The sequence below is a fragment of the Candidozyma duobushaemuli genome, assembly GCF_002926085.2.
Source record: "Candidozyma duobushaemuli strain B09383 chromosome Unknown C_B09383, whole genome shotgun sequence".
Taxonomy (NCBI): Eukaryota; Fungi; Ascomycota; class Pichiomycetes; order Serinales; family Metschnikowiaceae; genus Candidozyma; species Candidozyma duobushaemuli.
In genome coordinates, this window is record NW_020289897.1 from 838811 (window position 1) to 851141 (window position 12331).

The 12331-nt window shown below is 48.7% G+C and overlaps 7 protein-coding genes across 7 annotated transcripts; 5 read left to right on the forward strand and 2 right to left on the reverse strand. All coding sequences in view use genetic code 12, as the record gives it.

Moving 5' to 3' along the window:
• Positions 1–780: 780 nt before the first annotated feature.
• Positions 781–3552, forward strand: CXQ87_003263 (uncharacterized protein; the record flags this gene model as incomplete). Its single annotated transcript, XM_025481745.1, has 1 exon — positions 781–3552. One exon carries the CDS (start codon positions 781–783, stop codon positions 3550–3552), a length of 2772 nt encoding a protein of 923 aa, XP_025336363.1.
• A 136-nt stretch (positions 3553–3688) lies between these two features.
• On the forward strand, positions 3689–5458 carry FRS1 (phenylalanine--tRNA ligase subunit beta; the record flags this gene model as incomplete). The annotated part of the gene is made up of 1 exon (XM_025481746.1): positions 3689–5458. The coding sequence occupies one exon, from the start codon at positions 3689–3691 to the stop codon at positions 5456–5458; it is 1770 nt and encodes a 589-aa protein (XP_025336364.1).
• Positions 5459–6083: 625 nt separating this feature from the next.
• Positions 6084–6698, forward strand: SEC4 (Rab family GTPase; the record flags this gene model as incomplete). The annotated part of the gene is made up of 1 exon (XM_025481747.1): positions 6084–6698. The coding sequence occupies one exon, from the start codon at positions 6084–6086 to the stop codon at positions 6696–6698; it is 615 nt and encodes a 204-aa protein (XP_025336365.1).
• A 127-nt stretch (positions 6699–6825) lies between these two features.
• MCI4 (Mci4p) lies at positions 6826–7236 on the reverse strand (the record flags this gene model as incomplete). The annotated part of the gene is made up of 1 exon (XM_025481748.1): positions 6826–7236. The coding sequence occupies one exon, from the start codon at positions 7234–7236 to the stop codon at positions 6826–6828; it is 411 nt and encodes a 136-aa protein (XP_025336366.1).
• A 629-nt stretch (positions 7237–7865) lies between these two features.
• Positions 7866–8838, reverse strand: IFU5 (WW domain-containing protein IFU5; the record flags this gene model as incomplete). The annotated part of the gene is made up of 2 exons (XM_025481749.1): positions 7866–8476; positions 8817–8838. The coding sequence occupies 2 exons, from the start codon at positions 8836–8838 to the stop codon at positions 7866–7868; spliced, it is 633 nt and encodes a 210-aa protein (XP_025336367.1).
• Positions 8839–8861: 23 nt separating this feature from the next.
• Positions 8862–10067, forward strand: CXQ87_003268 (uncharacterized protein; the record flags this gene model as incomplete). Its single annotated transcript, XM_025481750.1, has 1 exon — positions 8862–10067. One exon carries the CDS (start codon positions 8862–8864, stop codon positions 10065–10067), a length of 1206 nt encoding a protein of 401 aa, XP_025336368.1.
• A 558-nt stretch (positions 10068–10625) lies between these two features.
• OPI1 (transcriptional regulator) lies at positions 10626–11792 on the forward strand (the record flags this gene model as incomplete). Its single annotated transcript, XM_025481751.1, has 1 exon — positions 10626–11792. The coding sequence occupies one exon, from the start codon at positions 10626–10628 to the stop codon at positions 11790–11792; it is 1167 nt and encodes a 388-aa protein (XP_025336369.1).
• Positions 11793–12331: the final 539 nt, after the last annotated feature.

Genomic DNA, 12331 nt, shown 5'->3' on the forward strand with positions numbered 1-12331 from the left:
GGGCTAAATCTCGCAAGAGGTTGCTCTTTCACTGCTGTGGCGACGCCTCTAGCAGATCGGCGCTCGAGAAGCAAGTTTGATGGGCATCTCCCTTCCGACATTTCTTCACCAGGACTCGTCCTGGCCATTCATGTTGTTTTGACGTGTTTAGTTGCAATTGGTCCTCCGAAAGGGGTTGAGCGATTGTGGCTAGGCGCTAGATGTGAGTGGGAAATGTCGGTATAGTTGCCCAGTGCTCTTTGAGCCTTTGAACAGAGTAGCTCCGTCGACAGGTTGCAGAGTGAGGGGCCGGTCTTGAGCTCACTGCAAGCGTTGTGCCTAGCATGATGTTTGTAGTTGCAGCTCGGCCACTATGGCTTCAGGCAACATATTCCTGGACTCTGCGGAGGCCATTTGGCTGCTGATCGTCTGAGTAAAACCATGTTGCACACATACGTAACACTTTTTTATATTTTAGAATTTGTCTCGAGTCTTGAGCAAAGCTGGACTTACAACTTATGCGTTGGGCGAGATTTCCTCTGCCGATTTCTTTCTGTTGGAGATCGGTTGTCCCTGATGAGCCTGATATCGAGTTTTCGCCACTTCTCTTGGGCATTTCAAGTAGAATACGCTTTCATTGGTTTTTCAAAGCTCAAATCACCCATGAAGGAACGCTCGATGGCGTTTGTTTACTTGGCTGGTTGATTTTCTTGTCGGCTCGGTTGTTGTAATCCCTGCACACCACATACATTAGTACATACATTATCCCTCCTAAACCACCCTTGCTACTTCTTCAGTATTATGAGTGAGGAGAAAGAATCAGAGCGTTATTCGCTACCCCGGACCTTTTCGAAAAACAACTCTCGTGAATTTAATTCCAGAATCGGCGTTGGAGAGCTTCCGGCACTTCCAGCCCTAGACAGTAAGGATAAGAATGACCCTCCTGAGCTGGCTACCTACGGGCCCCCAAAGACTCCTCAATCATTTGTTGAATTCAACCTCAGTAGCGGACTGCCTGAACCGCAAATCGTCAGCAGTGACGACGTTACAAGAGGCCATGCCCATACCAAGTCGAATGCTACCACCGAACTAAGCGAGAAGGAGGACGAGGATGAGAAACCAAAGCCAGAAGAAGACTTCTTCAGTTCCAATTCAGACGGGTGGAAATCAATGAAGAAAGTAGCAAAACAGGATTATTACGATGAACGGGGAAATCTTGAATTCACAAAGGATAACGAATTCGAGCTGCTTGAACATAGAGATGCTAGAGGTTACACCAAGATCGATACCGAGGAACAACTTAACAAATACGCTAGGCTTGATGCCAAGACAAACTTCTTGTTCGAGCTCCTGGGGCTGCATGAGCCCAAGAATGATGAGGATTCGGACGATGAGACATTCGATAACGGGGATGATGGAATCGATTCTAAAGAGACCCTTGCTGGTACAAGAGGTCTTTTGACTGAATCCCAGAAATTTGCATACATTGGTATGGTGAAGCTTATCACCGTTGACCAAGCGGCTGCTTTGGCGAAGCTCAATCAGAGAACAACTTTTAGGATGTCGAAGCCTATGGGGCTCGCTCAAAAGAACTTCGCAAACTGGACCAAATACATTATGTCCAAGTTAGAGGATCATTTGGATATCACGAAGCAAGAAAAGAGCATGATAGACAATTTGAGCACTCATGGTGTGCAAGTTGAAGACCTCTCGCAAAGCTTGTTGATGCTTGAGACCCAAAAACCCATTGTCAACCAATTATCGAAAGATTTCGACTTACGTTGGGTGCTTGTCTGTGATTTATTCTTGTTGCTCTTGAGTGACGGGTATTTTGACAGCAGATCCAGAACGTTGTTCATTGCGTTTGCCAATTACTTGGGGATTCTAAACATCGAAGTATACCAATTTGAGAGAAGACTTATCGAGAGTTTGGAGATGGACACAGGCCAGAAGAGTATCGAAAACAGAGATGACAAATTGAGCGACAGGCTGTTTATCGAGAAGCACATCCAGAAGAACAAGAGAAAGAGATTGGCCTACATTGGTATGGCTACTATTGGCGGCTCCCTTGCGATCGGTTTATCTGCTGGTCTATTGGCTCCTTTGATTGGAGCTGGTTTAGCAGCTGGTTTGACCACTGTTGGTATTGGAGGTACAAGTGGATTTCTCGCTGGTGTTGGTGGTAGTGCCATTATCACCACCGGTGGTGTTGCTGCCGGCGCCAAGATGGGATCCAAAGCAGGTGCAAGAAGAACAGGCGATGTCCAGACATTTGAGTTAAAACCTCTACACAACAACAAGAGAACCAATCTTATCGTGACAGTCAGTGGCTGGATGAACGGTGATCTAGATGATGTTCGTCTCCCCTTTTCCACAGTTGATCCTGTCATGGGTGATATGTTCTCCTTGCTTTGGGAACCAGAGATGTTGAGATCCATGGGTCAGACAATTGGTATTTTGGCTACAGAAGCTTTGAGTACATCTATTCAACAGATTCTTGGTGCAACAATCCTTTCGGCGTTGATGTCCGCCATTCAGCTTCCAATGGCCCTTTCAAAGCTTTCTTATTTGCTTGATAATCCATGGAATGTTTCTCTTGATAGGGCTTGGAAAGCTGGAAAGATCTTGGCCGATACGTTGATGTCGGGCAACATGGGTGTGAGACCCATAACCTTGGTTGGTTTCTCGCTTGGTTCCAGATTGATCTACCTGTGTCTTATAGAGCTTGCACAGCGTGGAGGTTATGGCCTTGTCGAGAATGTCATCCTTTTAGGTAACCCTGTTGCGGTGAAGTATGAGCAAATCACATTGGCTCGCTCTGTTGTCAGTGGTAAGTTTGTCAACGGTTACTCCAAGAACGACTGGATCCTTGGTTATCTCTTCCGTGCAACTGGTGGAGGTTTACTGACTGTTGCAGGCCTTTCACCAATTGAAAACATTCCTGATGTGGAGAACTTTGATTGTACTGAACTTGTGGAGGGCCATATGTCATACAGAAAAGCAGTTCCCAAAATCTTGCGTTTGATGAATTGGGAAGTTTTGAGTGACGAGTTTGCTGAAATCGAAGAGCCTGATCCAGAGCAGGGTGAAAGACAAAGACAGCTTATTACTGAGTTTGACGAAGCCAGAGCGAAGATGGAGAAAGAGAAGATGGAGGAAGCTCAGAAGGAGCAGAAGTCGTGGAAGAGCTGGTTCAAGCCGAAGCAGAAGAACTGGTGGGGAGTTTATGACGAAGCCGCCAAGCAGGAAGAAGAGAAGAAGGCTGACGAATTTGAGGAGTACGATGAGAATGCCGGACAAACCACCGGTACGCTTAGACGTGGAGAAACGGAGCAGGAATCTGCTGAGCCCATCTTTGACATCAATGCTTTGGCAGAAGAGATAAACGATATCGAAAAGCTAGGTGAACAAGACTCTGAGCAGCTCAAGAAAGTCCGTCAGGATGTTGATCTTTCGCAGAGAGAGGTGAAGATGAATGAGGATGTGGAGTTGGAGAAAGAACCAACAAACATGTTCCAAAATCTCAGAACCAAGATCCCAAATCCACTTAGCAAAGAGAATAAGGAAACATAGACATAGCTACAGAATTGCATTTGATAGACCAATGTGGGAGCCTGACTCATTTAGCGCGTAATTTTCAGACCTGTACTACTCACTCTGAGTTCAAAAAAATTTAGAGGTGCACCGAGCTTCACCGAATTTCACCAGAATGCCTACTATACCTTGTGACAAAGCCGATCTTTACGAGCTTCTAGGCAAAGAATACACTACTGAGGAATTCGATGAGTTGTGTTTCGACTTCGGCCTCGAGTTGGACGAGGACACCACAGATGATTGTGCCGAAGGTGAGAGACCTCAGTTGAAGATCGAGGTTCCTGCCAACAGATATGATATGTTGTGTATTGAAGGTATTGCTCAGGCTCTCAATGAGTTTTTGGGTAGAAAAGAAGCTCCCAACTACGTTTTGGAGCCTTCCAAGCCTGAGATCAGCATGACAATTGAGGAGTCCACCCAGCAGATCAGACCTTACGCCGCTGCTGCCGTCTTGAGAGATGTTGAGTTCGACGAGAGAAAGTACGCCTCTTTCATTGCTTTGCAGGACAAATTGCACACAAACTTGTGCCGTAACAGAACCTTGGTCGCTATCGGAACTCACGACTTGGACACTTTGACCCCACCATTCGTCTACCAGGCTTTGCCTCCTAAAGACATTCAGTTCGCTCCTTTGAACCAGGAGAAGGTTATGAACGGTGAAGAGTTGATGGAATTCTACGACAAGGACAAGAACTTGGGTAAGTATTTGCACATCATCAGAGACTCGCCAGTATACCCAGTCATTTATGACTCCAAGAGAAATGTCTGCTCCTTGCCACCTATCATCAACTCCAACCACTCCAAGATCTCCCTCAATACGAAAAACGTCTTTATTGAGGTCACCGGTACTGACAAGACCAAGACTGACATTGTCATTGAGCAGATGGTCGCCATGTTCTCTGGTCACTGCAAGAAGCCATTCGTCATCGAGCCAGTTCAAATCAACTCCTCGCACAACAAGCAGGACAGAGTCAGCCCTAATATCACTCCTAGACCTTTCAAGGCCGAGGTACCCTACATCAACTCGTGCTTGGGCTTGGACTACTCCGGCGAGGAGATCTCCAAGTTGTTGAAGAAGATGTCCTTGCAGGCCAAGCCTGCTGACGACACGACTCTTGACGTCAAGATCCCAATCACCAGAAGTGACATTTTGCATCAATGTGACATCATGGAAGATGCTGCAATTGGCTACGGCTACAACAGTTTGAAGAAGACCAAGCCTCAGAGTGATTCCTTGGTCGCTGCTCCATTGCCAATCAACAAGGTTGCCGACATTCTCAGACTTGCCTCCTCCCAGTCGGGCTACTTGGAAGTGTTGCCCTTGACTTTGTGCTCGCATGATGAAAACTTCAAATTCTTGAGACTTCAAGACGACGGCCAGACGGCGGTCAAGTTGGAGAACCCCAAGACTTTCGAATACCAGGTTGTCAGAACTACCTTGCTTCCAGGTATTCTTAAAACTATCAAGGAGAACAGAAAACACTCATTGCCTATCAAGGTTTTCGAGTGTGGTGACATTGTTTTGAAGGACAACAACTTGGAGAGAAGAGCCCTCAACCAAAGAAACTGGAGCGCCATCTACGCTGGCAAGACCTCTGGTTTCGAGTTTGTCCAGGGTTTGTTGGGTAAGATCATGCAAACAGTGAGAACCCCATGGATAGAAAAGCCACAGGAGAACAAGACCAGAGGCTACTGGATTGAGCAGGACGACTCCAACCCTACCTTCTTCCCAGGAAGAGGTGCCAAGATCTTCTTCAGAGTAAGCGAGGGAGCTGAGCCTCAACACATCGGTGCCATTGGTGTGTTGCATCCTGAAGTTTTGGGCCACTTTGAGATCCCATATGCCGCCTCGTCGGTCGAGATTAATGCCGAGGTCTTCTTGTAATTAGACCGTTATAAAGATATACTGTCATAGAGAGTACGTGTAGAGAATATAGTAGGTCAAAAATCGGCATCAAGAGGAATTGATTTTTGCACCGCCTCTGCAAAAAAAGACGTGTTCCGCATAATCCGAAATACATCTCTAGTGCAATTGCAGATTGGCCCAATTAGTAGTATGCTATATGTGTCGCTGGGTGTGGTCATTTGGCTGTGTCGCAGCCATGCTATACGAGCAACGTTCAGCAAGAATCATCCCTTTGGTTTTACCCAACCCACACAAAAAGTCGTCAGTATCTACAAGATCAGAAGATCGGCAATTGCATAGAAATTTGAATTATCCGATCCATTCACCGTCTAATGTTGTCTACCCGGTGTCCACTTGTGCTCCTTCCTGCAGTACATATACTACGCTGGCACGACCGGGCTCCGTGCACCTGTCGCATATTGAAGTCAAACCGGGACAACCACTAAGGGCCATTTCAGTGCTAGTCATTCAAATCGGAGGTAACTTTACAGCAGCCTTCTTTCGCAGATTTCTGAGGTAACCCAAATTTTCAATCTCAATCCCCATCAACCACGCCGCCGTAGGTTGCTCAACCCTATCGAACCCACAGAAACAGCCAGCCATCATGAGTGATAAAGCGCCATCTAGGTCGTATGACATGATTATGAAGTTGTTGCTTATCGGCGACTCCGGAGTTGGAAAGTCGTGTTTGTTGTTACGTTTCGTTGAAGACAAGTTCAACCCTTCCTTCATTACTACGATCGGCATTGACTTCAAGATCAGAACCATTGAGAGCAAAGGCAAGAAGATCAAGTTGCAAGTTTGGGACACCGCCGGCCAGGAGCGTTTCCGTACCATCACCACCTCTTACTATAGAGGCGCCCGTGGTATTGTGTTGATTTACGATGTCACCGACGCCAGGACTTTCGAGAACGTCGAGAACTGGTTCAACACCGTCACTCCTCATGCCAATGAAAACGCCCAGATCTTCTTGGTTGGTAACAAGAGTGACGACCAGGAAAACAGACAGGTGTCCAGAGAGCAGGGTGAGGAGTTGGCTTCCAAATTGAAGATTCCCTTCTTGGAGGCCAGTGCCAAGACCAACGAGAACGTGGAGGCAATCTTCTACGAGTTGGCTGGCATTATCCAGGAGAAGACCGTCGACGAGGAGCCTCAACAGGGCAGCTCAGGTATTAACGTCTCACTGACCACCAACAGCGTGAAGAACAACTGCTGTTGAGCGGCCGCTCATTCTACTAGCCCTGCCCCATCATGACTTTGGGAGCCGGCACTAATTCTGCTTTATAGCGTACGTGTTGGATAAATGATACTTATTTTACATTAGCCCTGTCGTATATACTCTCTACCTATTGGTTGATCTTTCTACCAAAGTATGTCCACTGGTCCTCCAATGGCTTCTCCTCCAACTCTTCCCAGACCTTCAACTTGGACAACTCTCTAGCCAAGTGGAGTTCTTCGTTAGCCTGCACCACGATCTCTTCAATCAAACCACCACCGATCTTGTTCTCAATGACTTCGTTGATCTCGTTCTCCTCGACAATCTTCAATCTGTTCTTAGTCATAGCCTCCACAGACTGTCTGTACACGGAGTGGTCTGGGAAGTTATTCCCAAGGTAACTCAAGGTGTAGTTGTAGAGGGAAATCAATGCTGGTCTTGGGTTGGGGTGCTGGTACAAACCAGCCAAACCCGTAGGGTAGCCAGAGGCGGCCTTGACGAGGACCTCCTCGGCTTGTCTTAACACTCTGGTGAATTTCATGTTTGTAGTGCTCAAGATGCTCAAGCGTAATAGAAAAAAATGTCTTTTGGTTGGTTGAGTCGCGGTGCACGGGTGTGAAGGATGGCCTACGGAAGCCATGGGACCAATGCTAGACATAAGACTTTTTCTTTTCAGAAAATAGTTTTCTATAACGGATAGGACTAACCTTTATAGTTAATTCCTGCTTTCGAAGTCTTAAATCTTTGAAATCCTTGCTAATGTGGTCTAGGTTCGCGTGTAGTTAACGGTTGCAAAAGCCAGAAGTGAATTGTATGTCAAGCCGACAGCTTCGGAGTTGGAATGAAGGTTATTCCTCTCAACCACTAAAGTTAAGAAGTCACTTTGTCATGAAACTCGGCCGGCCGAATGGCAATGTGGATACCGGGAGTGGCTTGAATGTAAGACACTTGAAGAAAAGAGTACTCCAAATGTCTGTTCTGCAACCAAGTCATCAATTAGCCTCCAAAAGCTAATTATTTCCCAGCTACAAACTAAAAATTGAAACTAATGTCTATTTGACTTTTCTTGTAGTTCTATGTAACAGTGGAGGCAGGAACAATGGCCCAGCACGTAAGCTCAAATCCAGAAGGAACAAATCTTATGTTACCTCGCATTCTTTTCAGCGGCCTCTAAAAGTCGCCTCCGTCAAAGTCGCCACCGCCGCCATAGTCATCGTTCATGTTACCGTCGTTGTATCCGTCGGCGTAAGCGTTGGCCTGACTGCTGGCCATGGCGTTTCCCATCATCATACCACCCAACATACCAGCACCGGCACCGAGAGCCATACCTCCGGCACCAAAACCTTGACGTCTTTGCTGCTGCTGTTGTTGAGGAGGCATCTGTTGGTAGTATCCCTGCTGAGGTGGGTAGCCACCGTAACCCATTTGTGGAGGGTAGCCCCCGTAACCGGGCTGAGGAGGATAGCCGTAGCCCTGGGGTGGATAGCCGCCGTAACCTGGGCCAGGACCAGCTCCGGGACCAGCGCCATATCCCTGTTGCTGGAAACCACCGGCTCCACCCTGTGGAGCCATTTGTTGGTTTGGAGGAGGTGCCTGGGAGCGATTGGCATCACTGCTTCCTCCACCGGATCCGGTAGGGTTGTAAGGAGGAGGAGCAACGTCGTCTCCCTTGGACCAAGTGGTGCCTTCGGGAGCCTCCCACAGAGACTTTTTCGTGCTCAAGTCCACGAAAAACCAGTGCTTGTAGTTGTCGTCGAAGCGGGCAGTGTAGCCGTTGGGGACTGTAGGGGGTTGTTTTTGTCCTGGGACATAATATCAGACTTGTGCTGAAAAGGAGGTGGAGACGATGGATGTTATCAGATCAAGCATGAGCGAGGCTCGACATGTGGGGCACTGGTGTGGTAACGTCTTGGCTGAGTCGACGCCACGGAAATTGAAATGTTGGTGTGAAATTCGGCGATGCAACGGGAGAAGTATTCTGTAAGTTTAAATTACTGCACTTCCGTTGAATTTACAGTTTAGCAGAACTATAGTCTGCAAAGGGTCTCCTACCTGACGAGGTGCGAATCAGCCATTCCCTTTCGGCACCTGGCTGCAAAAGGCGGCACCTCACAATCACACCTTTTTCCCAGATAGTCAACATCTTCTTTATATTATTTCTCCGGTATGCTCTTCAATCCTCTATCGTGGGTTGGCATCAATTCAACCGCCTTATCGAATCCACTATCTGCAACAAACAGGGTCATTACTCTCCTTCTGCCAGCTCAGGGTATAGGCTCCCAGGGTTGGGTTTTGAACACGTTCAAAGCCGAGGAACCTGTGAATTTGACTACCCTTTCGCCTCCAGATCATCCAACTCTCCCCTGGTCAGAATCAGCTCTGCCTCAATTTCCAACAAGTGGGACAATCATTGCGTTCGTCGTGGGATGTCTTCTTGCCTCTGGATGGGAACGTTCTCGCAAGAGACTCATTGAAGTTCGCCACAAGGATGAAGAGATCAATCGGCTTGAAAAAGGCTACCAGGTGTTGGACCAGCTCCTTGCTCTCGACATCGGTGCCCTCAACACCGGTGCTCTGGATTCAGCGTTAAACGTCCATGATGTGTTTTCTCCAGAACAACAACAGCAGCTTCAAACAGCAGTGGCCACTTTGAAGGCGATTTCGCTCCAGACACAGGGATATAAGTATCACTCTAGGAACCAAGCTGCCATTGTTCCGCCGCGAACGGTAGCCTTGGCTGAGAGTGCCGAGTTACTGGGAGGGCTGAGTGTTGGGTTAGAGCGGGTAAGGAGAGTTAAAGAATTGGAATCCTTTGGGTCAAGCGGGTTTGTAGAATCCAGCCTGGGGCTTTCATCGGACGACCTTTTGCACACGGCTCACGAATTCCACGGTTCTGTGCAAATGGGTGCAAAAAACGCCTCAACGGACTCACCGGCAGACAGCAAGAAAAGCACCAAATTTGTCAGATTCGGCCCAATCACCACATCCAACGGGCCTCAAGTGCCGAAGTCAGCCTCACCTTCGGGCTCCAGGCTTACTATCCCTGCTGCAGCACATACCGAGGCCAAACCAGCCTCAGCGCTGACCCTGGGATCTCCCAAACCGTCGTTTGACATTTCCTCCGAAGAAGGCAGAAAGGCTCTCCGGGATTACATTGAGAGAAAGAAAAAGCCGGAAGGACCAAACTTGTCCACCATTTCATCAGAGGCCCCAAAACTCACGTACGCCGAAGTGTGCAGACTCGATCCAGCCACGAAAAAGAAATACAGAAGGGTGTTCATCGCCAACCGAGGCTGGATCCTGATGGGCCGGCTTGAAGAAGAAGAAAGGCTCTACGGGCCCGACGCTCTCGTAAAAGCACGCACCGAATAATATTGGTGGGGCATGCTGCTGAATTGGGAGTAGGATCTCAGTAACAATAGATGTCTAGCTGCGGCAGGGAATGGCTGCAAACACCGCGGGGCACGATCTCGCTGTTGAGCGGTTAGCATGATAAGCAAAATTTGGGTCGTGTCGGGGGATTGCGGACATCATGAGATTAAGTCCGAACAGGGGTTATTTTGACAGGCTAAATGACCTGGTGAGGTGTTGGATTTTTGAGTTGCAGGGTGGTGGGGAAACCCCCCCTCCATGCATTGGGATCTTGCGAAACGCCAGAGTCGGACGAAGTGGAAGAGGTTGTGAAGAAATTAAAGATAACGGGTGTGAAGAAGTCTCACATGAAAGTGGCGCTTTGCCAAAAAACGCCAGGCAGCTGGTGTGAAAAGAGAGCACCCTGTTTAAGCAGCCAGGCGTAGGACTCACCTCGCTTTCACATGCCCCAGTCTCACACCCACCTCTGCGCGGCTTTTTCACATGTGCCTCACTCGCAGCATTTCACCTATATCAACTCGCTACTCCCACATTAAAACTCCTCACCAGTGTGACATAATGACTGAAGGCAGAAAGAGAAAGTTGTCGGACTCGCTTCCCGCCGACCCGCCTCCTTACGACCAGGGGCCTTCCAACAAGGTTGCGGCAGTTGCGGACTCTCCCACAACTCCCAACATGGGCCACTCCGAGAATGACGAGAGCGCTGTCTCAGCCGCTGAGGTTTTGGCCAACTTGGCACACCTGCCTGGCCCTGAAGGCGAGTCTTCTGTGGCCCTGCCTATGTCTTCAACGTCCCTTGCGGACTTGGAGCGTCAACAGCATCCTATCGTTCTGGGGGTGAGCGCCGTCTCGAAGCATCCGATCGTGACCAACGCCATCAAGTACTACGAAGACCTGAAGAAGAACTACGCCTCGTTGAACTATGCCGCTGGCATTGTCGAAAAGGCTGCTATGCCCGTCTTCAGCAAGATTGAAGTGAACCTCAACAGCATGCACCAGGCCCGTCTCCATGAAGCAAGGCGGGATAAGAAGCGCCGTGTGACGCCTACAGAGAAGACCGAAACCAAGAAGAGGCTAAAGTTCTGCTTGCACATCTTGAAGCTTGCCAACAGACAGATTAATGACCGTGTCAACTGCTTGCAAAGGGTAATTACCGACAACCGCCACCAAGAGCAGCTTTCCACTCCTCAGCTGGAGGAGAAGGGCGACGATACCCACACTTTTACACGCTCGGAGCCGCTGTCCGAGTCTCGCCTGGATACTGAGTTGACTGCAGTGTCGCTGGCTCGCCTGGATTTTGCTGACCCCCAAGAAACACAGACCGAGATTGTCACTACTGTGAAGAAAATTATTCATGTCATATCGAACTTCCGTCCATCGTCTCTAGTTGCCGACAAGGGTGTTGGCGAAGGCCAGGATAGCGAAGACCTCCGTCTCAAGTCCACCATCCGTGAGATCATCCTCAACTTGCCCAACCAAGTGCAACACAGCTCGTCAAGTTCGCTGCAGACGAACGACAAGATTGTGACCTTTGCCAAGGAGTCTCTCAACATGATTGGACGCCTCACCACGGTGTTCAACAACCAGCTAGAGAAGGCAGAGAGCTGGGTTGACGGTGAAGAGGAAGAGGAACAGCAGCAGCAGCAGCAGTACAACAACGAGAAGGCTGGTCCGGAGATTAAGCAGGAAGAAACTCCTCTCGTGACGGAGCACTTGAAGCACTAGCATGCCTGGGGAGCAATAGCCCTGGGGCAGCACCGGTCTCGCGGGCAACCCGGCCACGGTTTGTAATATATATTGGGTTCTATGGATGTAGTAATATGGAAAAGTCACGCCAGTTCCAAACGTAGATCTAGTTACGGTCTGCGGTAGGTGATAAGCCCCTATGAGCTCCTGACAATTTGGGTAACTGCAATATAGTAGCGTTTAGTTGTCGTTTAGTGCACTCGCCGAATAATAGCCTCCATACCGGTTTTAGCTGACTCGAGTAATTAATTTGACCCACCGTGCCCGTAATCACGCACCAGTCTGACTCGGCATCAGGGGGTCTCACTACATTTCCTACTTGGGTGTTGTCAACCTAGGTCTTGTAATAGCAGGGGACGTGCGGAGTGACATGACAGCCTTGGCTACGACATCCCCATATTGTAGTCTTATCAATACAAAGAGCGTGACTGTCTTTGAAAGACAGCTTTGCCATTATTCGGCTGGAGTGCAAGGCACGGTGAGTGGACGCAAATTTGGCCCTTTTGCTGGGAAATAAC